General features: G+C 48.1%; 1 protein-coding gene across 1 annotated transcript in view; it reads left to right on the top strand.

Moving 5' to 3' along the window:
- Window positions 1-12: 12 nt before the first annotated feature.
- The window catches only part of HCLS1 (hematopoietic cell-specific Lyn substrate 1), a gene marked incomplete at its 5' end in the record, with an annotated part of 42049 nt that continues 14264 nt past the window's right edge, over window positions 13-27797 (top strand). Inside the window, 6 exons of the mRNA XM_077807556.1 lie at window positions 13-92; window positions 19352-19481; window positions 21129-21239; window positions 23192-23246; window positions 23680-23790; window positions 24941-25051. Coding sequence (XP_077663682.1) covers window positions 13-92; window positions 19352-19481; window positions 21129-21239; window positions 23192-23246; window positions 23680-23790; window positions 24941-25051 — 598 coding nt within the window. The remainder of the gene's footprint in view (window positions 93-19351; window positions 19482-21128; window positions 21240-23191; window positions 23247-23679; window positions 23791-24940; window positions 25052-27797) is intronic.

Below are 27797 nucleotides of genomic sequence, written 5' to 3'. Positions count from 1 at the left end.
CTTGGGTTTGTTTTGCAGAACGACATCTCAGAGAGGGACCAGAGATGGGGAGCCAAAACCATTGAGGGCTCCGGACGGGCCGAGCACATCAAGTAAGTCTCCCCCTTTTAGCTATTATCCAGGCTGTCTGCTAGCACCTAGGAGCTGCCAGATCAGCTCAGTCCAGGGAGCCATTTGGTCCAGTCTCCAGAGCCAGGTGTGTCAGATGGGAGATTCCCAGGGCTGGGGAGGGGAGTCACAGCCACATGCCTGTGCACAAACACCAACCTTCAAACCCTCCCAGGTGGTCCATAGCTAATTCTAGGTTCTTATTTTGGAGTGGCACTCATCCTTCCACTAGTCAGGCAGCGTAAGGGGAGGGGGAGAAAGGAAGGGGCAAGGGGGAGGAGCTCTCTACGCTAGATACGCTGGAGGGTAGGGATAGGATATAGAGGGACCTAGACAAATTAGAGGATTGGGCCAAAAGAAATCTGATAAGGTTCAACAAGGACAAGTGCAGAGTCCTGCACTTAGGATGGAAGAATCCCATGCACCGCTACAGACTAGGGACTGAATGGCTAGGCAGCAGTTCTGCAGAAAAGGATCTAGGGGTTACAATGGACAAGAAGCTGGATATGAGTCAACAGTGTGCCCTTGTTGCCAAGAAGGCCAATGGCATTTTGGGATGTATAAGTAGGGGCATTGCCAGCAGATCGAGTGATGTGATCGTTCCCCTCTGTTCCACATTGGTGAGGCCTCATCTGGAGTACTGTGTCCAGTTTTGGGCCCCACACTACAAGAAGGATGTGGAAAAATTGGAAAGAGTCCAGCGGAGGGCAACAAAAATGATTAGGGGACTGGAACACATGACTTATGAGGAGAGGCTGAGGGAACTGGGGATGTTTAGTCTGCGGAAGAGAAGAATGAGGGGGGATTTGATAGTTGCTTTCAACTACCTGAAAGGGGGTTCCAAAGAGGATGGATCTAGACTGTTCTCAGTGGTAGCAGATGACAGAACGAGGAGTAATGGTCTCAAGTTGCAGTGGGGGAGGTTTAGATTGGATATTAGGAAAAACTTTTTCACTATGAGGGTGGTGAAACACTGGAATGCGTTACCTAGGGAGGTGGTAGAATCTCCTTCCTTAGAAGTTTTTAAGGTCAGGCTTGACAAAGCCCTGGCTGGGATGATTTAATTGGGGGTTGGTCCTGCTTTGAGCAGGGGGTTGGACTAGATGACCTCCTGAGGTCCCTTCCAACCCTGATATTCTATGATTCTATGATTCAGTTGCCAACATGTAACTCACATATTCATGTCAAGCACATAGCATTTATGCTAGGCCCAAATGGTCAATAGCATATTACAACATATACATCCCAGTACTGGATGGCTTTGTTCCACTCAGCATCAACTGTCAAGTGTTGGAACTCCCCTGCATATTTAGCAACTGGCCGGCATCCCTGCTATAACACCAGACACGCGGCTTCAGCAGTATGCTTGCAACTCGGGTAATCAAAGATCATCGCCATAGCTCAAATGAATTTCTCAAATTGGCCCAGGAGTGGGTTTGATTTTTCCAGGAGCAGAGAGGCCCAAGTCAGGGCCTCCCCAGGAAGCAGGCTCAGAATCAATCCCACCAAGATGTGGTTAGTGGGATATGACTGTGAGTGTAGCAGAAAGAGAAGCCAACACTGATTTAGGGACACATGAAATTAGTCACAATTGCCATTGGACTTGTCAGGCAGGGGGAGCTTGGGCTCATGGGAGCAGGGGGTCAGAGCTGAAGGCGATGTGGCTTGAGTTTATAGGGCTGCATTCTGCAGAGTGGCAAGTTGGGCCTGCAAGGTCTATGGGGTCCCACTATCTTCATCAGAGAGATATAGGCTTTTTTAGGATCCATGCTTGCCGTAAAGGCTCTAGTTCCCTGACGGTTTGTGGTTTTAGGGCTGCCCAACCTGTCAGAGACCAGAATGTGAATAGCCATGCCTAGTGGTTGGAGCAGAAGTCAGCAACCAGATGCCAGAGCCAAGGGTCAGAGCTGAAGACAGAAGTCAGGAACTGGAGCAGAGGGTCAGAGCAGGGATACCTGTAGCAAAGCAAGACAGGAGCAGGGCTGGAAACAGGCAGGTGCAGGAGCTAATGCAATCGTGGCTGAATGCATTGAGCAGCGGCCAAACTACACCGCTGCTGGGTGGAATAGCTAGTCTGCTGTCTCTTCCTACCCATCAGGAGGTGTAGCCAAACAGGCAGCCTACTACAGGCAGCTGCATTCATTAGGTTGCTCAGAGACTGGCTCCGCTGCAGGCCCTGATTCTGGACAGTCTCAGGTTTGGCCCATGTTAGTGGCTACGGTCCAGCCTCATGCTCATGGACCCATTCGGGGCCCCAGACCCTGGTTCATGTCTATTAGCAGCTGGCCATGCCTGCTGAATGTCAGAAAGTAAGGGTTATGCTTTGTGGAGGTGTTTGCAATGTTATAAACATAGGTCAGCTCTGGCAGCTAGGAAGGTCAGTCTCTCCGCTGTGTCTCTGACTGGGTCCTTGGCCCTGCTAGTGGCATCCAGTTGGCTCACTCACAGAGGCCATGCCTTGTGGGTAGTCGGTTGTCGTCCTTATGCCAGATTAGGTCAGCCCAGAGGTCACTTTCCCCCCCGTCTCCAGCTGCAAGTGGAACCCCAGTTATCTGAGCTGGAATCCCAGAGCGTATAAGGCAATACTGCGGAGCCCACTGCTTTGCAGGCTCCGCTGGAGGCATGGGCTGCACTTGTTGGCAGTGGCTGCAGCATCACTGTCATAATGATATAATGGATTGGCAGGTCACAGTGACAAAGTGAGTCGCTTGTGTGCATGCAAGCACAGTCAGCTGGCCTGTGGGGATGAGGCTGTGGCAAGTCTGACCTGGGATGCTAGCTAGTAGCCAGGGCTGAGGTCACTGGTACACAGGCCCTAGACAGGAAAAACAGATTCTTTGTGTTATAATGTCAGGGTTACTGCACCTTTGAGACCTGCTGTAGTCTGCTCTAGGAATGACCGTCAGATCTCAGGCCTCAAGCTGTCTCCTCTCTGGTCAGACACCTGCATCCCTCTCCTTTATGTCTGGGGCTTTAGGCTACAGCCCCCTGCTCTTTACTGCCATTGTCCTGTGGTCTGACAAACATCCAGCCCCTGCTCTCTGGTTTCTGTCCAAGGACAATGACAGTGTTTTCGCAAATGAGCAGACAGCTCTTACTAAGCAAACACATTTATTAAAGGACAAAAGCATACAGAAAAAAACAATACAGGCATCTACACACACGCTAAACATACCAGAAGTCTCCCAGCCACCCTATTGGGCCCTGGCAGGCCAAAGTCCTTCCAACACATTAGCAAGGGTTTGGGACCCTCTTGGACAAAAGGTCCTGTCCATTTTCTAGCCCAGAAAGAAGGCACTGAGTCTGGTTAAGCTCAGCCTCTACATCCCAGAAATCTTTTCCTCCCAGCGTCATGGAAACTGGTAAAACCCATACATCCTCCTTGCCCCAGGTGGCCAAGCTTCCAGAGGAGGGTATCGGCATGCCCAGCCTTTGGATTCTGTATTTATCACCCCCTAGCGATTTCAGATTCCACAGGAACACCCCGCTCCCATGAGCCAGGAACACATAAAAATACATCACCTATATTGGTTCAAAGGGCTATGAATAGTCTATGGCTCAAACCATCTGGCCCACCTCAATAGAAAGTCTTTTTTGAAGTTTTCATGCTTTCAATGTAAGATATGCTCTGGTCCCCATGTCAATCAATATCTGTCACACTTTGTAAGCAGCATTGTAGAAAGAAGTGATGGATGGACAGACAGACATCAACTCTGGCAGCTTTGGGTGCCAATTCGAAGAGAGCCTGTTGGGGGGGCTCTAAGCGAGCAAGAGGTGCAGGGGAGAGAAGGTCACACAGAGTGGTGGTATTTCACTAGAGCTTGGTGTAAGGGAATGGCGATAGATCCTCCCCGGCACCAGACCTCCTCTAGTTGTTTCATTACCTCTGGTACGGGCTAGTGATGTAGCTGGGAAGGGTCCTCCGGCCTATGGGACTGGGCATGACAAGCAGGGCCTCCTCAGCCATTATGAGACCAAGAGAGCCCAGGAGATCAGCACCATTACTTGTGAGTGACATCTCCCTGTGTGGATGGAGTTTGTGCCATCACTCCCACTCCTAGGAGGTAGCCCAGCTGCAGTGCTCTGTCTGGGAGGGGGAAGGGGAAACCACCAGGACACCTGGGCCTTATGAATAAAAGCAGCTTTAGGACTTCAGATTTGCAGAGTTCCTGGGGACAAGGCAGGTGTGACTCTGCAGTCCCTGGAACTGCAGCTGCTCCCATCGTTGGCCTTTGGCATCTACCCAGAGTGAACAGAGATGTGGCAGGTTAAATGGCTGAAAAGTAGAACAGGGGCTTCTGCATTTATGTCCTGATCCCACAAGCCAGAGCTCAGTCCCCTGCCCCACACGCAGTCTCCCAAGGGTTCCTTGTACAGGGCTATGGGAGACCAGGGGAAGGTCACATATGCCTCAGCACTCGCTGCCAACGAGCCAGTTAGGTCCCCACAGACCTCGCATTTCATCCACTCTCAGCCCTCTTCCATCTCCACCCACTTGAGAGTCTGAGCCAGATGGAATGTGCCCCTAAGGGCAGGGGTGGGAGCCCTTGAAACCTAGAGCAGGGGGAACCCTTTAGGGGTGGAGGAGGTGTCATAGAATAGAATATCAGGGTTGGAAGGGACCTCAGGAGGTCATCTAGTCCAACCCCCTGCTCAAAGCAGGACCAATCCCCAACTAAATCATCCCAGCCAGGGCTTTCAAGCCTGACCTTAAAAATATCTAAGGAAGGAGATTCCACCACCTCCCTAGGTAATGCATTCCAGTATTTCACCACCCTCCTAGTGAAAATTTTTTTCCTAATATCCAATTTAAACCTCCCCCATTGCAACTTGAGACCATTACTCCTTGTTCTGTTGTCCGCTACCACTGAGAACAGTCTAGATCCATCCTCTTTGGAACTCCCTTTCAGGTAGTCGAAAGCAGCTATCAAATCCCCCCTCATTCTTCTCTTCCGTAGACTAAACAATCCCAGTTCCCTCAGCCTCTCCTCATAAGTCATGTGTTCCAGTCCCCTAATCATTTTTGTTGCACTCTGCTGGATGTTTTCCAATTTTTCCACATCCTTCGTGTAGTGTGGGGCCCAAAACTGGACACAGTACTCCAGATGAGGCCTCACCAATGTGGAATAGAGGGGAACGATCACGTCCCTCGATCTGCTGGCAATACCCCTACTTATACATCCCAAAATGCCATTGTTGACTCATATCCAGCTTCTCGTCCACTGTAATCCCTAGGTCCTTTTCTGCAGAACTGCTGCCAAGCCATTCGGTCCCTAGTCTGTAGCGGTGCATGGGATTCTTCCATCCTAAGTGCAGGACTCTGCACTTGTCCTTGTGGAACCTTATCAGATTTCTTTTGGCCCAATCCTCTAATTTGTCTAGGTCCCTCTATATCCTATCCCTACCCTCCAGCGTATCTACCTCTCCTCCCAGTTTAGTGTCATCTGCAAACTTGCTGAGGGTGCAATCCACACCATCCTCCAGATCATTTATGAAGATCTTGAACAAAACCAGCCCCTGGGGCACTCCACTTGATACCGGCTGCCAACTAGACATGGAGCCATTGATCACTATCCGTTGAGCCCGACAATCTAGGTGGTGTGTCTTGGGGGTCGCAGCATGGGTGGGAATGATTCTGGCCTTGGGAGTGGTGCACACGGGGTACACTCCTGGCTGGGGATTGTGTGTGTGTGTGTGTGTGTGTGGGGCGCATGGTTTGTGTGTGAGAGAGGGATTCTGGCATACAAAAGGGGACTGATCCTGGCCTGGGGGTCACTACTAAGGCTGAACCATTTCCCTCAGACTGAGCTAACAGACACCAGTGCCCGCAGCTCTGATGGGATTTTTGGTTTCTGAGGAACAGTGAGGGGTAAGTAGGCTGTTGCCATGGTGATGTCTACTTACAGGAAGAGGAAGTGGTGACTGCATTCACTGACCTGAAATCAGCCAAATAAGGGCTTCTGCAAATCACCAGCAGTGAAACTGGGGGGAGGGGACTGGGGGCATGTGCTTTTGCACCCATTCCTGTCGCCTACTCCGCTTGGGCCTTGCCTTGAAGGATTCTGGGTGTTTCCTTTGGGCGTGGCTCATGCTGTGACCTCTCGCTCCATGCTTAAGGAGCTGGGATTTGTGCCATGGCACCATAGCTTTGTCCCAAATCCAGCAGCTCCTGAAGTGCACTCTCTCATGGCCCAGGGAACACCTACTCAGCATCCACCCTTCTGCAATCCTGGGCTGGACTCCGATTCCCCAGTTGGTAGAGGCCCTAATCCTGTGGCCTGTGAGGCTGTGGCTAGGCATGGACATGGCATGCCAGCCAGTTACGTGCCAGCTGCCATTTCCCGCCCAAAACAGGCCCGTGGTCCTGCACAGGGGCCTGCAGGAGATGCATTGGCAGTGTCACATTTTCTGTGCTGTTTTAGTGGTGAAGACAGCACTTCAAGAGCAAAGTCTGCAGACAGCCTGAAACAGTAGCTCTGGAAGGTGAGAACTGTCACGTTCCTGTATGAGATATGGATTGGCAACAGAGCTTGCTTGTACACCCAGATGGGTTCATCATAGAACTGGAAGGGACCTCGAGAGGTCATCTAGTCCAATCCCCTGCACTCCTGGCAGGAGTAATTATCGAGACTGGGGGTGGCCAACCTGAGCCTGAGAATGAGCCAGAATTTACCAATGTACATTGCCAAAGAGCCACAGTAATACGTCAGCAGCCCCCATCAGCTCCCCCCCAGCCCTGCTCCCAGTGGCTCACAAACACCAGCAGCCCTGCCGATCGGTGCCTCCCCCTCCCTTTCTGTACGTCCCAATCAGCTGTTTTGTGGCGTGCAGGAGGCTCTGGGGGGAGGGGGAGGAGTGAGGGCACGGCAGGCTCAGGGGAGGGGGTGGGAAGAGATGGAGTGGGGGCAGAGCCAGGGGTTGAGCAGTGAGCACCCCTGGCACATTGGAAAGTTGGCACCTGTAGCTGCATCCCCAGCGTCAGTGCCTATACAAGGAGCCGCATATTAACTTCTGAAGAGCTGTGTGTGGCTCCGGAGCCACAGGTTGGCCACCCCTGATCTAAAATCATGGAGCAGGTCCTCAAAGAATCAATCCTGATGCACTTGCTTGAGAGGAAAGTGATCAGGAACAGCCAGCATGGATTCACCAAGGGAAGGTTATGCCTGATTAATCTAATCGCCTTCTATGATGAGATTACTGGTTCTGTGGATGAAGGGAAAGCAGTGGATGTATTGTTTCTTGACTTTAGCAAAGCTTTTGACACGGTCTCCCACAGTATTCTTGTCAGCAAGTTAAGGAAGTATGGGCTGGATGAATGCACTATAAGGTGGGTAGAAAGCTGGCTAGATTGTCGGGCTCAACGGGTAGTGATCAATGGCTCCATGTCTAGTTGGCAGCCGGTATCAAGTGGAGTGCCCCAAGGGTCGGTCCTGGGGCCGGTTTTGTTCAATATCTTCATAAATGATCTGGAGGATGGTGTGGATTGCACTCTCAGCAAATTTGTGGATGATACTAAACTGGGAGGAGTGGTAGATACGCTGGAGGGGAGGGATAGGATACAGAAGGACCTAGACAAATTGGAGGATTGGGCCAAAAGAAATCTGATGAGGTTCAATAAGGATAAGTGCAGGGTCCTGCACTTAGGATGGAAGAATCCAATGCACCGCTACAGACTAGGGACCGAATGGCTAGGCAGCAGTTCTGCGGAAAAGGACCTAGGGGTGACAGTGGACGAGAAGCTGGATATGAGTCAGCAGTGTGCCCTTGTTGCCAAGAAGGCCAATGGCATTTTGGGTTGTATAAGTAGGGGCATAGTGAGCAGATCGAGGGACGTGATCGTTCCCCTCTATTCGACATTGGTGAGGCCTCATCTGGAGTACTGTGTCCAGTTTTGGGCCCCACACTACAAGAAGGATGTGGATAAATTGGAGAGAGTCCAGCGAAGGGCAACAAAAATGATTAGGGGTCTAGAACACATGACTTATGAGGAGAGGCTGAGGGAGCTGGGATTGTTTAGCCTGCAGAAGAGAAGAATGAGGGGGGATTTGATCGCTGCTTTCAACTACCTGAAAGGGGGTTCCAAAGAGGATGGCTCTAGACTGTTCTCAATGGTAGCAGATGACAGAACGAGGAGTAATGGTCTCAAGTTGCAGTGGGGGAGGTTTAGATTGGATATTAGGAAAAACTTTTTCACTAAGAGGGTGGTGAAACACTGGAATGCGTTACCTAGGGAGGTGGTAGAATCTCCTTCCTTAGAGGTTTTTAAGGTCAGGCTTGACAAAGCCCTGGCTGGGATGATTTAACTGGGAATTGGTCCTGCTTCGAGCAGGGGGTTGGACTAGATGACCTTCAGGGGTCCCTTCCAACCCTGATATTCTATGATTCTATGATAGACCATCCCTGACAGGTGTTTGTCTAACCTGCACTTAAAAATCTCCACCGATGAAGATTCCACAACCTCCCTAGGCAATTTATTCCAGTGCGTAACCACCCTGACCGTTAGGAAGTTTTTCCAAATGTCCAACCTAAACCTCCCTTGCTGCAATTTAAGCCCATTGCTTCTTGTCCTATCTTCAGAAGTTAAGGAGAACAATTTTTCTCCCTCCTCCTTGTAACAACCTTTTATGTACTTGAAAACTGTTATCATATCCCCTCTCAGTCTTTTCCAGACTAAACAAACCCAATTTTTTCAATCTTCCCTCATAGGTCATGTTTTCTAGACCTTTAATCATTTTTGTTGCTCTTCTCTGGACTTTCTCCAATTTGTCCACAACCTTCCTGAAATGTGGTGCCCAGAACTGGACACAATACTCCAGTTGAGGCCTAATTAGAGTGGAGTAGAGCGGAAGAATTACTTCTCATGTCTTGCTTACAACACTCCTGCTAATACATCCCAGAATGATGTTTGCTTTTTTGGCAAGAGTTACATTGTTGACTCATATTTAGCTTGTGGTCCACTATGACCCCCAGATCCCTTTCCACAGTACTCCTTTCTAGGCAGGTTTCAGAGTGGTAGCCGTGTTAGTCTGTATCAGCAAAAATAATGAGGAGTCCTTGTGGCAGCTTAGAGACTAACAAATTTATTTGGGCATAAGCTTTCGTGGGTTAGAACCCACTTCATCAGATGCATGGAGTGAAAATACAGGAGCAGCTATAAATACATGAAAGGATGGGGGTTGCTTTACCAGGTGTGAGGTCAGTCTAACGAGATAAATCCTGCTGTTAATTGATTTATCTCATTAGACTGACTTCACGCTTGGTAAAGCAACCCCCATCCTTTCATGTATTTATAGCTGCTCCTGTATTTTCACTCCATGCATCTGATGAAGTGGGTTCTAACCCACGAAAGCTTATGCCCAAATAAATTTGTTAGTCTCTAAGCTGCCACAAGGACTCCTCGTTATTCTTCCTAGGCAGTCATAAGATCTTTTAATGCTCTGCAGGCTATGGGTGAGGTTCATTTATGTAAGGTATTTTATACAAAGTGCCACCTAGTGGCCAAACAGTAAAATACAATTTAGCATTCCATTACATCTCCCTCTTTAAGTTCTACATTCCTACCATTTACATTATTACACGGTCTTTGAAGTTCAGTACAGAACAATAAGTTAAGTGTGTCTGAATCACACTGTTTTTCTAATTACTCTACCTGAAGGCATAACAGCTTGGTCTTCCATTAGTATCAACAATTGACTGGTTGGTTTGGAATCCTTGAGTCATTGTCTTCTGCACCTGTTATTTGTAGAGTTTTCTCTATTGATTGCTGTTGCTGAAGAACAAACTGAGTTGACAGTCAGTCTTGGTCACATATGATCTGGGTGTGGAATTCTTTTTTTGTTGTTTTTAAACAACGATATCTGAAATTGTCCATCCATTTTTTCCATCCAATTTGACTTGAACACAGTCACCAGTTTCTAGGCCTGGCAGCTCTCTAACTGAGTGACGTCTGCTGTAAAAGTGTTCATAAGGTTTTTTTTTTAGGCTTTTATCCAGTTTGGTCACTTTCTTCATGTCTGGCCATTTTGGAAATAGGTTCTTTTCAAAACTTGGTCTGAATTGTCCTCCCATTAGGAGTTGTGCTGGACTACATCAAGTAGCTGCTATTGGTGTTGGTTTGTAACTCAGAAGGGCAAAGAATGGATCTTCCTACTGTATGATTTCTTTGCTGTCTGTGCAGCTCTCTGTCTTTCCGTTTACTTGGAGGTAACGTGGGCTGCTAGTAATATGATCAAAATCATATTTTGTTTAGAATAACGTAAATTCTGTTTCAGTGAATTGTGGTCCATTGTCTGTCACTAGCTGTTCTGGAATGCCAAAGTGAGCAAAAGTGCACCAGTTTCTCAATAAAACTATGCTATGGTATGTCTGTCAAATATGTTATTTCTATACACCTGGGAAAATAGTCCATGATGACAAGGTCATGATGTCCTCTGAATATTCATAAATCTGCAGCTAGTTCTTCCAAGGTCTATCTGGTAGGGGTGTTGTTATTAAAGGTTCTTTGTGTTGTATTGGTCTATTAGTTCTGCAAGGTTCACATGCAGATACTTTACGTCCTTGCTGATGCCTGGCCACCACACTGACTGGTTGGCCCATTCATGGCATTTAGTTAATCAATGATTCCCTTCATGGACGAAGTTTAGGATTTCTCTTCTCATTTCGTTTGTAATTGCCTTTAACAATGAGTGCATTTGACTCATGTAATACGCACTGCAAAGTAGTCTCTTGTCACTTCGTTAGCGTGGTTTAGGTACTTGGGCCAGCCACCCCAATGTAACTTAGAACTTCCTGAAGTTGTGTGTCTGTTGTAGTTGCTTTTTGGAGCTGGAGTAGTCTCTTTCCTGACACTGGTCTGTATGTGTCCACAGCATCCACATACGCCTTTACGTCATCTTTGAGCTCATGGGTAGCTGTGTGTGGTGCTGGGCTCCATGATGGAATGTCTGCTAGTCCCAGATTCTTCCCAGGAACATATTTAGTAATTGGATTAAATCGCATTAACCTTAGTAATAGACTCTGGCATCTCAGCTGTGCTTGATCCAGGTCTTTTCCATTGCTGAGAGTTACAAGTGGTTTGTGGTCTGCTATCAGCGTAAATGAATCTAGTCCACACAGATATCTGTTAAAGATGTAACATGCCCAAACACTTGGCAGGCACACCTTGCCAATCTGTACATATAATTTTTCTGCTTCTGTGAGTGTGCAAGAGCAAAATGCATCTGGCTTCCACTCCAAGCCCTGTTGTTGCAACAATACATAGGTCGTAGTTACTTGTATCCTCACTGACCATTGTGGGTTTGTTCACATCATAGTACTTGAGAACTGGAGCTGTGGAGATCATTTGAAGGCAATTTCTTGATTTACCCCTCATAGCCAAGAGGTGTTGGATTTTAATAATACATTCATAGAATCATAGAATATCAGGGTTGGACGGGACCTTAGGAGGTCATCAAGTCCAACCCCCTGCTCAAAGCAGGACCAATCCCCAACTAAATCATCCCAGGCAGGGCTTTGTCAAGCCTGACCTTAAAAACTTCTAAGGAAGGAGATTCCACCACCTCCTAGGTAATGCATTCCAGTGTTTCACCACCCTCCTAGTGAAAAAGTTTTTCCTAATATCCAACCTAAACCTCCCCCACTGCAACTTGAGACCATTACTCCTTGTTCTGTCATCAGCTACCACTGAGAACAGTCTAGATCCATCCTCTTTGGAACACCCTTTCAGGTAGTTGAAAGCAGCTATCAAATCCCCCCTCATTCTTCTCTTCCGCAGACTAAACAATCCCAGTTTTGCATTCAAAACAATTCAATGGTTTTGTCACTGTAGAAAGGTCCTGAAAGTATCAACCAAGGTCATATGCCATCCCCAGTATGTCTCTCAGTTCTGGTATGTTAGTTGATGTATTCAATTCATGAATGGCTTTTACTTTCTCAAGGCTAGGACAGATCCCATCTTTGTTTATTGTCTATCCTGAAAACTCAATTTGAGGTAGGCAGGAAACACATTTTTCCTTGTTTTGCTTCAGTCCAGACTGACCAATTAGGCTTAGGGTGAGTGTTTTGTTGTGTTCTTCCATTGAAGATCTATATATCAGAATATCATCCATGAAACTACAACTTCAATTTGTTTTCATTAACAGTTCTGCCATCGGTCTTTGGAAAATTAAAGGTGCACTGGTAATCTTCGAAAGCAAAATCTCTCAAAGGGTCTGATAAATGTAGTTTATTTCTTTGGATAAAGGAATCTGCTGGAATCTCGAGGCATCCAGCTTGCAGAATACTGTAGCTCCTTTCATTTTGGGAAGGAAGTCATCCAGTGCTGAGAGGATATATTGTTCTCTCACAGCTCCTTCATTGAGGCTTTTAAGATCCAAACATACCTGTATTTTTCCATTTTGCTTTATAAATGGTACCATTGGGGCACACCATGCTATTGGCTCAGAGATTTTCTTGATTATGCCAATCCACTTCATTCTGTTTAATTCAGTTTCCACTTTAAGGGGTAGGAATCCTATGAGGTGTATGTACACTATATGGTTCAGCAGTGTTTCTTAAAGTGATTTGTATTGGATCTCCTTTCAAAGTCCAATATGACCCAATATTCCATCAATTTCTTCCACATTTCTCACTAGGCCCATCATGGCTGCCACGCTGCAGCTGGGAAGGCTGATGGTCAGTGGTCCTTTAATCACATACACCCTGAATGCAAAGCTGTTGTCTTTGAAAGTTGTTTCTGTTGTGAACTGGCCCAAGTTCAGAATATCTCCAGGGCTAGTCAGAGCTGTGTCAGGTGACTTCAGCTCTGGGAGAGGCTGAAAGTGACTGTAAGTCCCTTCTCAGATGACTGTGACATCAGCTCCTAAGTCAATAGTCTTGCCATGAATATTCAGTTTTACTCTCCAGACAGGCTCTGTGTCCTCAGAAGTGACGTATCCAAGAAAGAATAGTGCTTGATTGTCTGTAGTTTGAGGCAACTCCCTGACTTCCTTAGTGCAGGGTATTTCCTGCATTTATTACACCACGTGCCTCTGGCTGGATATGGATCAGCTCTTGGGATATGATTTTTTCCACACCTTGTGCATGTAGGCTGGAATTTGTCCCTCTTAGGCTAGGAATTCTCTCTCCTTGCCACAGAGGTTTTATGATAATGACTTTTAACCTTTGCTCTATGTATAGCTATGGCTAGGATTAAAACTCTCTTAAGCTGTAGCTGCTGTGAAAGGTTTTATCTGTTATCCCCATAACCAATCTGTTCTTGATATTTTCATATTTTGCATTCCCCAAAACTGTAGTTTTCAGCCAATGTATGCAGAACTCTTGTAAAACATTCTACATTTTCCCCTGGTTCTTGAATTCTCTGGTGAAAACTTGCTCTTTCATAAAAACACATTTCTCTGAGGTATAAAGTATGCTTCAAACATAGCCAGAACCCTTTAATAGTCATCCTTGTGACTGTCTTCAGTAAAGTCAAAGGATTTAAAGATATGTTCTGTTTGTTTCCCCAGAGCATAAATTAAAGAAGATAACTTGTGTATCCCCAGTTTCCTTGTGAAGCTTAGCAGCAAAGCGAAATCTTGCAAAATCTTGTTTCTAGTCTGTCCATTCTGAAGGTTTGTCAAAGCTGAAGTTCTCCATGTCATTGAAGAGGGGCATGTGGATTCTTTGTTGCTTTGGTACTTCTATTTTTGTTTGTAGTTTACTCCTGATACCATGTCATGTCCCTGTGCTAGATATGGACTGGTTACAGAGCTTATACACCCTAGCTCTGTTCAGCATAGGATCCTTTAATGCTCTGCCAGGTATGGTTGAGGTTCATTTAAATAAGGTGTTTTATGCATAGTGCCACCTAGTGGCTGAACAGTATAATACAGTTTAGCATTCCATTACAAGAACTGCCCCCGTCCTACCAATAAGAAAAGGAGGACTTGTGGCACCTTAGAGACTAACCAATTTATTTGAGCATGAGCTTTCGTGAGCTACAGCTCACTTCATCGGATGCATACTGTGGAAAGTGTAGAACATCTTTTTATACACACAAAGCATGAAAAAATACCTCCCCCAACCCCACTCTCCTGCTGGTAATAGCTTATCTAAAGTGATCACTCTCCTTACAATGTGTATGATAATCAAGGTGGGCCATTTCCAGCACAAATCTAGGGTTTAACAAGAACGTCCGGGGGGGGGGGGGGTAGGAAAAAACAAGGGGAAATAGGTTACCTTGCATAATGACTTAGCCACTCCCAGTCTCTATTCAAGCCTAAGTTAATTGTATCCAATTTGCAAATGAATTCCAATTCAACAGTTTCTCGCTGGAGTCTGGATTTGAAGTTTTTTTGTTGTAATATCGCAACTTTCATGTCTGTAATCGCCTGACCAGAGAGATTGAAGTGTTCTCCGACTGGTTTATGAATGTTATAATTCTTGACATCTGATTTGTGTCCATTTATTCTTTTACGTAGAGACTGTCCAGCTTGACCAATGTACATGGAAGAGGGGCATTGCTGGCACATGATGGCATATATCACATTGGTGGATGTGCAGGTGAACGAGCCTCTGATAGTGTGGCTGATGTTATTAGGCCCTGTGATGGTGTCCCCTGAATAGATATGTGGGCACAGTTGGCAACGGGCTTTGTTGCAAGGATAGGTTCCTGGGTTAGTGGTTCTGTTGTGTGGTGTGTGGTTGCTGGTGAGTATTTGCTTCAGGTTGGGGGGCTGTCTGTAGGCAAGGACTGGCCTGTCTCCCAAGATTTGTGAGAGTGTTGGGTCATCCTTCAGGATAGGTTGTAGATCCTTAATAATGCGAGGGGTTTTAGTTTGGGGCTGAAGGTGACAGCTAGTGGCGTTCTGTTATTTTCTTTGTTGGGCCTGTCCTGTAGTAGGTGACTTCTGGGAACTCTTCTGGCTCTATCAATCTGTTTCTTCACTTCCACAGGTGGGTATTGTAGTTGTAAGAATGCTTAATAGAGATGTTGTAGGTGTTTGTCTCTGTCTGAGGGGTTGGAGCAAATGCGGTTGTATCACAGAGCTTGGCTGTAGACGATGGATCGTGTGGTGTGGTCAGGGTGAAAGCTGGAGGAATGTAGGTAGGAATAGCGGTCAGTAGGTTTCCGGTTTAGGGTGGTGTTTATGTGACCATCGTTTATTAGCACTGTAGTGTCCAGGAAGTGGATCTCTTGTGTGGACTGGACCAGGCTGAGGTTGATGGTAGGATGGAAATTGTTGAAATCCTGGTGGAATTCCTCAAGGGCTTCTTTTCCATGGGTCCAGATGATGAAGATGTCATCAATATAGCGCAAGTAGAGTAGGGGCATTGGGGACGAGAGCTGAGGAAGCGTTGTTCTAAGTTAGCCATAAAAATGTTGGCATACTGTGGGGCCATGCGGGTACCCATAGCAGTGCCGCTGATCTGAAGGTATACATTGTCCCCAAATGTAAAATAGTTATGGGTAAGGACAAAGTCACAAAGTTCAGCCACCAGGTTAGCCGTGACATTATCGGGAATACTGTTCCTGACGGCTTGTAGTCCATCTTTGTGTGGAATGTTGGTGTAGAGGGCTTCTACATCCATAGAATCATAGAATCATAGAATATCAGGGTTGGAAGGGACCCCAGAAGGTCATCTAGTCCAACCCCCTGCTCGAAGCAGGACCAATTCCCAGTTAAATCATCCCAGCCAGGGCTTTGTCAAGCCTGACCTTAAAAACCTCTAAGGAAGGAGATTCTACCACCTCCCTAGGTAACGCATTCCAGTGTTTCACCACCCTCTTAGTGAAAAAGTTTTTCCTAATATCCAATCTAAACCTCCCCCACTGCAACTTGAGACCATTACTCCTCGTTCTGTCATCTGCTACCATTGAGAACAGTCTAGAGCCATCCTCTTTGGAACCCCCTTTCAGGTAGTTGAAAGCAGCTATCAAATCCCCCCTCATTCTTCTCTTCTGCAGACTAAACAATCCCAGCTCCCTCAGCCTCTCCTCATAAGTCATGTGTTCTAGACCCCTAATCATTTTTGTTGCCCTTCGCTGGACTCTCTCCAATTTATCCACATCCTTCTTGTAGTGTGGGGCCCAAAACTGGACACAGTACTCCAGATGAGGCCTCACCAATGTCGAATAGAGGGGAACGATCACGTCCCTCGATCTGCTCGCTATGCCCCTACTTATACATCCCAAAATGCCATTGGCCTTCTTGACAACAAGGGCACACTGCTGACTCATATCCAGCTTCTCATCCACTGTCACCCCCAGGTCCTTTTCCGCAGAACTGCTGCCTAGCCATTCGGCCCCTAGTCTGTAGCAGTGCATTGGATTCTTCCGTCCTAAGTGCAGGACCCTGCATTTATCCTTATTGAACCTCATCAGATTTCTTTTGGCCCAATCCTCCAATTTGTCTAGGTCCTTCTGTATCCTATCCTTCCCCTCCAGCGTATCTACCACTCCTCCCAGTTTAGTATCATCCGCAAATTTGCTGAGAGTGCAATCTACACCATCCTCCACATCATTTATGAAGATATTGAACAAAACCGGCCCCAGGACCGACCCCTGGGGCACTCCACTTGACACCGGCTGCCAACTAGACATGGAGCCATTGATCACTATCTGTTGAGCCCGACAATCTAGCCAGCTTTCTACCCACCTTATAGTGCATTCATCCAGCCCATACTTCCTTAACTTGCTGACAAGAATACTGTGGGAGACCGTGTCAAAAGCCAGGATGGTATTTTCAGGAAGATCACCGATGGATTGGAGTTTCCTCAGGAAGTCAGTGGTGTCTCGAAGGTAGCTGGGAGTGCTGGTAGCGTAGGGCCTGAGGAGGGAGTCTACATAGCCAGACAATCCTGCTGTCAGGGTGCCAATCCCTGAGATGATGGGGCGCCCAGGATTTCCAGGTTTATGGATCTTGGGTAGTAGATAGAATATCCCAGGTCGGGGTTCCAGGGGTGTGTCGGTGCAGATTTGATCTTGTGCTTTTTCAGGGAGTTTCTTGAGCAAATGCTATAGTTTCTTTTGGTAACTCTCAGCGGGATCAGAGGGTAATGGCTTGTAGAAAGTGGTGTTGGAGAGCTGCCGAGCAGCCTCTTGTTCATATTCCGACCTATTCATGATGACGACAGCACCCCCTTTGTCAGCCTTTTTGATTATGATGTCAGAGTTGTTTCTGAGGCTGTGGATGGCATTGTGTTCTGCACGGCTGAGGTTATGGGGCAAGTGATGCTGCTTTTCCACAATTTCAGCCCGTGCACGTCGGCGGAAGCACTCTATGTAGAAGTCCAGTCTGCTGTCTCGACCTTCAGGAGGAGTCCACCTAGAATCCTTCTTTTTGTAGTGTTGGTAGGGAGGTCTCTGTGGATTAGTATGTTGTTCAGAGGTGTGTTGGAAATATTCCTTGAGTTGGAGATGTCGAAAATAGGATTCTAGGCCACCACAGAACTGTATCATGTTTGTGGGGGTGGAGGGACAGAAGGAGAGGCCCCGAGATAGGACAGCTGCTTCTGCTGGGCTGAGAGTATAGTTGGATAGGTTAACAATATTGCTGGGTGGGTTGAGGGAACCATTGCTGTGGCCCCTTGTGGCATGTAGTAGTTTAGGTAGTTTAGTGTCCTTTTTCTTTTGTAGAGAAGCAAAGTGTGTGTTGTAAATGGCTTGTCTAGTTAGATTACCTTCTCCAATCATTACTTGCTATCACAAAGATAAAACCTGTGCTTTAATCATTCCAGCAGGTTGGCCCACTAGTTTGGGAATCATATGCATCCGATGAAGTGAGCTGTAGCTCACGAAAGCTCATGCTCAAATAAATTGGTTAGTCTCTAAGGTGCCACAAGTCCTCCTGTTCTTTTTGCGAATACAGACTAACACTAGCACAAATCCAGGGTTTAACAAGAATGTCTGGGGGGGGGGTAGGAAAAAACAAGGGGAAATAGGTTACCTTGCATAATGACTTATCCACTCCCAGTCTCTATTCAACCCTAAGATAATTGTATCCAATTTGCAAATGAATTCCAATTCAACAGTTTCTAACACGGCTGTTACTCTGTGTGGGTTTGTGGTGGGGGGGGTGAGAAAACCTGGATTTGTGCTGGAAATGGCCCAACTTGATTATCATACACATTGTAAGGAGAGTGATCACTTTAGATAAGCTATTACCAGCAGGAGAGTGGGGTGCGGGGAGGTATTTTTTCATGCTTTGTGTGTATAAAAAGATCTTCTACACTTTCCACAGTATGCATCCAATGAAGTGAGCTGTAGCTCACGAAAGCTTATGCTCAAATAAATTGGTTAGTCTCTAAGCTGCCACAAGTACTCCTTTTCTTTTTGCGAATAGAGACTAAGACAGCTGTTACTCTGAAACCCGTCCTACCAATGGGGTGTTAACTCTGAAACTACTTCCCTGCTGCTGACCATGGCAACAGAGTGATCAGTGAATGTGCTTACCTCACTTCCCAGAATGTCTCCTGCTCCTTCCTGGTTCCAATCCCCACTTCCCTCATAACTGGCTGCACCTAGGGTGACCAGATATCCTGATTTTATAGGGACAGTCCCAATTTTGGGATCTTTTTCTTATATAGGCTTCTATTACCTCCCAGCCCCATCCTAATTTTTCACACTTGCTGTCCGGTCACCCTAGCTGCACCAACCACCAGCTTCCCCAATTACTTCTTCAGCGCTGCCCTACATTGTCAGTGCAAAAATCTGCCACATGAAGAAAATGGAATATGTAGGGAAAGTGTAAATAATGTAATAGTACACAAGAGGAAGGGAGCATCATGCTGAATGGACTGTTCATTTTCACATCCAAATCTCCAGAGCTTCATTACATGAGGTTGCTGCGCTGAGGCTGCAGAGTTCAGATCTGCCTCACTGGGGAGCGCCCGAGCCTTGGGCACATGATGTGGCCCCTGGCTGTGAAGTGCGCTGATGGGTCTGAAGAGGCAATGCCATAGGCCTGGTCTGTGTTTCATTTGCAAAGAGTGAGGCTGGATGTAGATTATGTTGAACAATTGGATTTATTAAACCCTGTGGCTGAGTTGCTTCCAGTCTAACTTCTCACATTCCCTGTTCCACTGGTGTCCTGTTAATAACAATCCCTCCAGGGAAAATGGGCCCTCTGACTCAGGTTCCACTGATCATGATACAGGCTGCACTGCAGCATGTTCCAGTCTGTAATGGAGAGTAACAACTGTTGGGTTGGACCAAGTCTGAGGGTTTTGTAGTGATTTGCCCTGACCCTCTATTTCTTCCCAGCATCCACCAGCTAAGGAGCAAGGTGTCTGAGGAACATGAAGTCATCAAGAAGAAGGAGCTGGAGGCTGGGCCCAAGTCCTCTTATGGCTACGGGGGCAAATTTGGAACAGAGCAGGACCGAATGGATAAGGTAAAAGCTGCTGTGGCTTGTCTTTGCTCTGCAGAGAGTTCCCTGTCCCAGCAGTGGGGGGATGGGTCTGTCTGAGTGACTGTTCGCCGGCAGGGAAAGAGCAGGAGCAGAGATTTACAGACGTTAGAAGTGGAATAGGTCTGTGCAGTCCCACCCATCTCCCTCCCCATGGACCAGAGCAGGATTATTCCTAATGAACTGTTAGTAGAGCTTTGTCCGTCTAACTTTAAATGTCCCACGTGATGGGGCCCCCAACCTTTCTCCTGATGGGATGATTCCCAGCCAAATCCATCTGCCTGACGGAATATTTCCTGATTTAATTATCATAAACATCCCATTTCTTAAATCTGTCCAATTCCTCCTAGTTACATACCCTTCAGGGTCCCAGAATTGAACACGCTGATGCAGGTGGGCTCACAGCACACCGGCATAGAGAGAGTTCATTCATAGATCCAGAGAGTTTAAGGACAGAAATGACCATTAGATCATCTAGTCTGACCTGTATATCACAGGTCGTTAAATTTTACCATTACCTCTCTATTGAGCCCCATAAGTTGTGTTTGGCTAAAGCATCTCTTCAAGATAGGTGTCTGGTTTTGATTTTAAAACATCAAGAGATGGAGAAACCCTTGGTAGTTTATTCCAGTGGTTAATCTCGCTCGCTATTAATTTATGCTTTATTTCTCGTTTGCACTTGTCTGGCTTCAGCTTCCAGTCACTTGTTCTTGTTCTTCTTCATTTTTCTGCTAGGTTAAAAATCCCTTTAGCGCCTGGGGTTTTCTCCCTGTGAAGGTACTTATACACTGTTATCAAGTCTTGATCTTTTGGATAAGCCAGAAAGATTGGGCTCTTTAATCATAGAATCATAGAATATCAGGGTTGGAAGGGACCTCAGGAGGTCATCTAGTCCAACCCCCTGCTCAAAGCAGGACCGATCCCCAATTAAATCATCCCAGCCAGGCTTTGTCAAGCCTGACCTTAAAAACTTCTAAGGAAGGAGATTCCACGACCTCCCTAGGTAACGCATTCCAGTGTTTCACCACCCTCCTAGTGAAAAAGTTTTTCCTAACATCCAACCTAAACCTCCCCCACTGCAACTTGAGACCATTACTCCTCGTTCTGTCCTCTGCTACCACTGAGAACAGTCTAGAGCCATCCTCTTTGGAACCCCCTTTCAGGTAGTTGAAAGAAGCTATCAAATCCCCCCCCCCACCTTTAAGGTTCTGACTGTACCACATTCTCTCCAGCGCTTGAATAATTTGTGTAGCTCTTTTTCTGTACCTCCAACCAGTTTCCTCACCGTTGGGAAATTAGCCCTTTTGAAGCACCAAGTATATGTACTGCTGGGTGGGACAGTCCTCTTTTTGCCCATATCGAATGTAATCAGGTCATGACTACTGTGTGGGAATGGCTCCGGGGATGCTGCCCTAGAGCTCAGCCAAGTGTCTCTCAGAGCAGGGCCTGGGCTCAAGTGTTAGTCAGTGGGACTAAATGGCAGTGCAGTATGTTCTGTTTGTGCCTCTGCCCGTGTGTCTGTCCTGACTGCTAGACCAGAATTAAGTGGTGACTTACTCTGTCAGTGTGTCTGTCCTCTCTGTTGGATAGGAACAGTGGTGGTGCCTGCCACTATTCTTTTTGATTTCCTAGAGTGCACTGGGCCACGAGTACATAGCTGATGTTGAGAAGCATTCCTCTCAGACAGATGCAGCTAAAGGCTTTGGGGGGAAATATGGAGTCCAGAGGGACCGAGCCGACAAGGTAGGTGGCCGCGGTGGTACAGGTTAGAGCCCTGCAGCGGGTCAGTAATCCCACAGGTACCACAGGACCCGCTGCCATAATCGCAGGAGTGGGTAAAATGTACTTTGTTGCAGGCAGGATTGGGTGGGCAAAAAAACCAAACTGAGGTAATTTGCTGGAAAACACTAAATCTCTCGTCAGTTTGTCATAAATAGAATTTCAGCAATGGAAAGGAAGTTTTTCTTTTTTTAAAAAAAATAAAGGTTTCAATAATTAAATTTAACCGAGGGATAGAAAGAGATTTGATGTCTATTATAATAGGAGTTAAAGTATTTTTACATGGTTTAAGCAAGATTTGTTTTATTCTTTTGGTAGTAAAAATTGTGTCTGAATTGTGTGTGTGTGTGTGTGCGTGTGTTTGTAACCTTTTTTTATTTGGGAATATCTCTCTCTTGCCGAATTTGTGGGATCTAAGGTTTTTGCAGGTGGGAGTTGGATAAAAGTGCAAGAAACAATGCAGGTGGGAGTGGGGATTGTGGGGCAGAATGGGAGAGGGATTAAAAGAATAGTCCGGCTCTGTTGCAGGGCACAGTGAGAACACACAGCCGGTGCCCTGCTCTTGCCGCAGCAGTAAATTGAAGGTCTCAGCCTTTATTTTCAAGGCATGCAATGGTCTGGGCCCAGGATTTCTGCATGCTTTGTGTGCCTCGGAACCGCCACTGACAACTCACTCCTCTGGCACAATGCAATTGCCTTCTCTTCTGAAGGGTGCCAGGAACCGGGCCCTGCCTGAGCACCCTGCTCCATCTCACTGGGGAGCCCTGCTCGCGTATCGGGTGTCACACTGACACTTTTCACTAAATCCACACAGTGGTTTCCAAACTGATATTATGGCTATCTGCAATTTTTTTCAATTATGCAAACCAGCTAATTCATTTGCATAAACTGTCACCCATGGAGCTACACAAAACTTGGCAGCTCTGCACCTAGCATGTGTCATGCTGCCCCCGTCTGGCTGGATACTTGATTTGTGCAGCGTGTGTAACTGACATCACAGAATGGGGCAGCCCTGGTCACTAAGCTCAGTCACTGACCTTTGGCGGGGGGGCAGGGGAGCAGTGGCTGTGGTGTGGGAGCAGCTGATGAGAGGGGAACACATCTGATGAAGTGAGCTGTAGCTCACGAAAGCTTATGCTCAAATAAATTAGTCTCTAAGGTGCCACAAGTCCCCCTGTTCTTTTTGCGAATACAGACTAACACAGCTGCTACTCTGAAAACTGTCATCTTGGCATCTCAGCGGAGGCTGAGCAAGGGGAAGGGCTCTGTGATGTGAAGCCCCCACCCCCACCCCAGGGCAGAGCTGGTGACCTCCCAGGCAGTGCTGTGTGCGGCGTCTCTGCGCACAGGGAGCCCTGGTGCTGCCCTGACCAGCGGGCAGCCCATCGTGACCAGCTAGGGAGACTCGAATCCCCTGGTTACGTCTCAGTCAGTGCTGCTGCCCCTGCCGGGGCTTCTACTGGTGTCATGGCTGCTGAGCAGGGCGGTGCCTGAGGAGACCCAAGAGCCTTACAGAGTGGTGTGGCAGTGGGCATGGGGGGTGGGGATGAAGGAGTCTTCTTGTGGAGGGCCTCAGGGCGAGGGTGCCATCCTGGGGCAGCCACGGACAGACAGGCGGAGACAGCTGTGAGTGACGCAACAAACCAGAGGTCAAGGCAGGGGCTGGTGGCACAAGGGGGGACAAGAATGGATGGGGTGGCACAAAGTGGGCAGGGCTTGATGGAGAGGGCAGAGCAAGAAGCCTACGTTTGTTAAGGTGGGCTGGCTTGAAGCCTGTGACCCCGAGGTGGAAGGGTCTCTGGTCACAAAGGCGGCTGCCCAGCTGGGAAGGCGGAGGGTGAAGGGGTCAGTCCCTGGCTCTCACTGGGAACCTCGTCCAAAGGAACCAGCTGATGCTCTTCTCCTTCCTTCTACAGTCAGCGCTTGGGTTTGAGTACAAGGGTGAGGTGGAGAAGCACTCATCCCAGAAAGGCAAGTTCAGTGGTAGTGTTCACCTCCCATGACACTCCCACCACCCCAGCTGCTATTGCTCCCCTTGCCAAGTCGTGACTCACCCCATCCTCTCTACCACTCCTTCCCTCCCCTCCCCACTGCCTCTCCCTTCCTCATTCTCCCTCACCACCTCCCCTCCCAGCCCACCCTCTGCCACAGCGCTCCCCTGTACTCTGCCAGCCCCTCACTCCCTCCCCCACCAAAACCTGTTCGTGCCTCCCCCCCCACCCCCCCTTCTGCTGCTCCTGGACCCCATCCTCCCTCCTCTTCCACTTCCTCCTAGCCTCATCCCTTCACCCCCACCGCTGCCCTCTCTCTCTTCTTGCATTTCTCCTGCCCCTCCCTGTGTCCACCTACCCTCTGCAGTGGATTGGAGGGCAGCAATTATCTCTGCTTGTGTGCTCTTCCCCAGATTATGCCAAGGGGTTCGGTGGCCGCTATGGGGTGGAGAAGGACAAGCTGGACAAAGCAGCCGTGGGGTTCGACTACAAGAGTCAGACAGAGAAGCACGAGTCGCAGAAAGGTCAGGCCTGTGGTGGCCATTGTTTTCGAGTGCCCAGCCTGTGTCTGGCCTTTCCCACACGAAGTGAAACATGGGCAGGAAGGGGCCAGGAGTACTTGAGGGGGCACTGCCCACAGCAGTGTAACTCTGAGAAGCCCAGCACATTTCTGGGGAGCCCCACGCTGAGACAAACCAGGACCCGCCACTTCCAGCAGGCACCGTGGCAGAATGGGCCCTGTGGAGGGGTTTGGCTGCCTCACGGGCCAGGTTAGGGTATTCCAGGCCCAGGCAGCGCAGCCGGCAGCTAATGGGGGCAGTGGGTAAGCAGGCAGGTGAGGCTGGCCTCCTTGGGGAGCGGAGGGATGGGAGGTGGCACTGAGTGATGTGGAGGGAGCGAGTTCCCTCTCTGTCAGCAAGGAAGGGCTGGAGCAGTGGTGGATAGCAGGCTGAGTCTGTGTCCCATGGCTCTGGGATTCTGGACTAGGGCCCCTGTGTGGGGAGCTCAGGACTGAATGAAGACGGAGACCAAATTCCCTCTTGCCCCAGGGACCCGAAAGGGAGGCAGGTCAATGAGGGAACACCATGTGTGTGCAGTGTGAATGCCTCTCTCATCCCACAAAAGGCCGGGTGGTGGGGGGTGTCTCTCTGGAGCAGGGCTAGGCTTAGGGTGACCAGATAGCAAGTGTGAAAAATCGGGATGGGGTTGGGGGTAATAGGCGCCTATGTAAGACAAAGCCCCAAATATCGGGACTGTTCCTATAAAATCAGGACACCTGGTCACCCTAGCTGGGCTGTTGATGAGGGAACAGTGTTTGAAGGGACAGTCCAGCCTTCAATACATCAGCCTACTCCCTACACATACCCCAGGTGAGGGGTGCGGTGAGCTGGAGATGGCTTTTATTTTGCCCACTTTAACAAGGCAATGCGGAAAAAATCAGTTAGATTGGCCCACTTGAGCCCTGCTCCACCCTCCCATAAGCCCCCTGTGAGCTTCTCTATCCCCACCCCTGCCAGCATCCCATTAGCCTTACCTCAACCCCCCCCACCAGCCGCTGACCCAGGGACTGGAGCTGCCTTCATTAGAGTTATGTGAGCCTGAATTAATGGACCATCTATGTTTGTCTCTCTGTTACTGTTCCCCCCCGTGCTTTGGCTTCCCCTGTGACTGCAGACTATGCCGTGGGCTTTGGTGGGAAGTTTGGGGTGCAGAAGGACCGTCAGGACAAATGTGCCCTCGGCTGGGAGCACCAGGAAGAATTGAAGCGTCATGAGTCCCAGACAGGTGTGTGCTGCGGCCAGTTGGGAGTTGGGGGGGGCATATTCGTTTGGGCCAAACTATGGTGCATTTGGCCCAACTAAATCTCAGGGGCTCACCGCACTGCACTGTGATACAGGTGGGGGAACGCTGAGAATTGAAACACAAAAAGCAGGGCATTGTGGGGGTTCAGACTCCTGGAGCAGTGGGGGTCAGGGAATAGGGCACGGGCAGGGCAGCAGCCGAACAAGGGCTGGGAGGCTGGGGTACCTGGATCAATGTGTGTTGGAGGACAGAGCACGGGAAGTGCTCACCTACAGCAATGAGGAGTGGAGGTTGGGGGTGCCTGGCTCCGTAGGGGGTGGCCAATGGGAGGGCGCCCAGCTCAGTAAGGGGTGGGCTATTGGGAGGGTACCCCGATCAGTGAGGGATGGGCTAGAGGGAGGGCACCTGGATTAATGCCACATTGCACAGATGTAGAATTCATTCTTGAGGAATCTATTCTGAAGAACAACCCCCAAGCCCTGGGGCTTGGACATCTCCGCAGTGGCCAACTGCCACCTTCCCAGGATGGCTGCTATTGCTGATGTGCCGCTGGCCAGTCAGTAGGTCAGGGGCAGCAAATAACCTTCATGGCGAGCACTCAGCATTGGTCCCCTAGCAACAAAGATGCCATTGGAGCACTTGCTGCCATTGCGACGATTGTTCACGAACAAATGCAGACCCTGCAATAACACCCGTTAATTTTATACTTGGCATTTTAAATTCGTGCTACATTGAATGGGCATAAAGGGTCCATGGTCTGTTTTGGTTCCTGTTTGAAGAAATGTGTTACAGTCAGGATTCCAGAGTAGATACTTGGCTATGAATCTGAAATTGGCTGTGCAGAGCTATTCTGAGGTGTTGACTAAAATTCCCGGTGTCTGGCACATTCCTGTGGCACGCAGGGAGCAGACACTGGGTGGGGCACAATCAGGCAGTGATTCCAGGGACTATTTGTGGAGGCTTTTTCCAGTGTCTTCCCAGCTCCAATCAAAGCACCTCCCAGGCCTCTGGCTAAGATGAAATGACTAGGGTTCTGAAGCCCTTGCTGTGATGGGTTTCATCACAGAAACCCCCTTGGGACTGCCACCTGATGTGCCAAGACTACTTCTGCCCCTGCTTTCCCTGCCAGCTTGAGACTCGAGCACCCTGTCTTGCTGAGCCAGACACGCCCGTCTGCTCCAACACAGACCCAGGGTTGGAACAACGTGCCCCAAAGCTGCAGACTTAGCTGAAAGCAACTTAAGAAGTGTTCCTGCCTTTAACACTTAGATGCTTAACTCCCAGTGGGGTCCAAACCCTAAATAAATCCGTTTTACTCTGTATAAAGCTTATAGAGGGTAAACTCGTAAATTGTTCACCCTCTATAACACTGACATAGAGATATGCACAGCTGTTTGCCCCCCGCCCCCAGGTATTAACCCCATACGCTGGGTTAATTAATAAGTAAAAAGTGATTTTATTAAATACAGAAAGTAGGATTTAAGTGGTTCCAAGTAGTAACAGACAGAACAAAGTGAATTACCAAGCAAAATAAAATAAAACACACAAGTCTAAGTCTAGTACAGTAATAAAACTGAATACAGATAAAATCTCACCCTCAGAGATGTATCAATAAGTTTCTTTCACAGACTGGATACCTTCCTAGTCTGGGCAAAATCCTTTCCCCTGGTACAGCCCTTGTTCCAGCTCAGGTGGTAGCTAGGAGATTTCTCATGATGGCCGCCTCCTTTGTTCTGTTCAACCCACTTATATATCCTTTGCATAAGGCGGGAATCCTTTGTCCCTCTGGTCTCCCACCCCTCCTTCTCAGTGGAAAAGCACCAGGTTAAAGATGGATTCCAGTTCAGGTGACATGATCACATGTCACTGTAAGATTTCATTACTCACTTGCCAGCACACAGGTATACAGGAAGACTTACAAGTAAAACAGAGCCATCTACAGTCAATTGTCCTGGTTAATGGGAGCCATTAAGATTCCAAACCACCATTAATGGCCCACACTTTGCATAACTACAGTCGGACCTCAGAGTTATATTTCATATTTCTAGTTTCAGATACAAGAGTGATACATTTATACAAATAGGATGATCACACTCAGTAGATTGAAAAGGAGTACTTGTGGCACCGTAGAGACTAACCAATTTATTTGAGCATAAGCTTTATGCTCACGAAAGCTTATGCTCAAATAAATTGGTTAGTCTCTAAGGTGCCACAAGTACTCCTTTTCTTTTTGCGAATACAGACTAGCACGGCTGTTACTCTGAAACCACTCAGTAGATTATAAGCTTTGTAATGATACCTTACAAGAGACATTTCGCATGAAGCATATTCCAGTTACATTATATTCACACTCATTAGCATATTTTTATAAAATCATAAAGAGTGCAATGTCACACCTGCCTCAGGGCACCAGATGGGGAGTCAGGAGGATGTTTCCCCCTGCTGGAGTATTGCCCATTGGATGCTGGGTGCACGATGTGGGTTTGCTGTGTAATGGGGATTTCATGCCTTCTCCAGGAGCATCCAGCTTTGGTGCCTGACTGAGTGGGCTAGTTCTGAAGTACAAATAGATTTGTTGGGCTGCTCTGGCAGTTCTTGTTTGTTCATGGGTTGCTGGAATGGGACAAAATCCTCCCTGATGTGTTTGGGCCCAATCCTTCCCCGGCTGCATGGGGCATCTCCCAATGAAGTCTATGGGAGCTTCCCCCGATAGCTGAGGGCAAACTGA

Source organism: Eretmochelys imbricata, chromosome 1 (genome assembly GCF_965152235.1).
Source record: "Eretmochelys imbricata isolate rEreImb1 chromosome 1, rEreImb1.hap1, whole genome shotgun sequence".
NCBI lineage: Eukaryota > Metazoa > Chordata > Testudines > Cheloniidae > Eretmochelys > Eretmochelys imbricata.
Note: the sequence above shows the minus strand (reverse complement) of the source record. Positions and strands in the feature narration are given on the sequence as shown.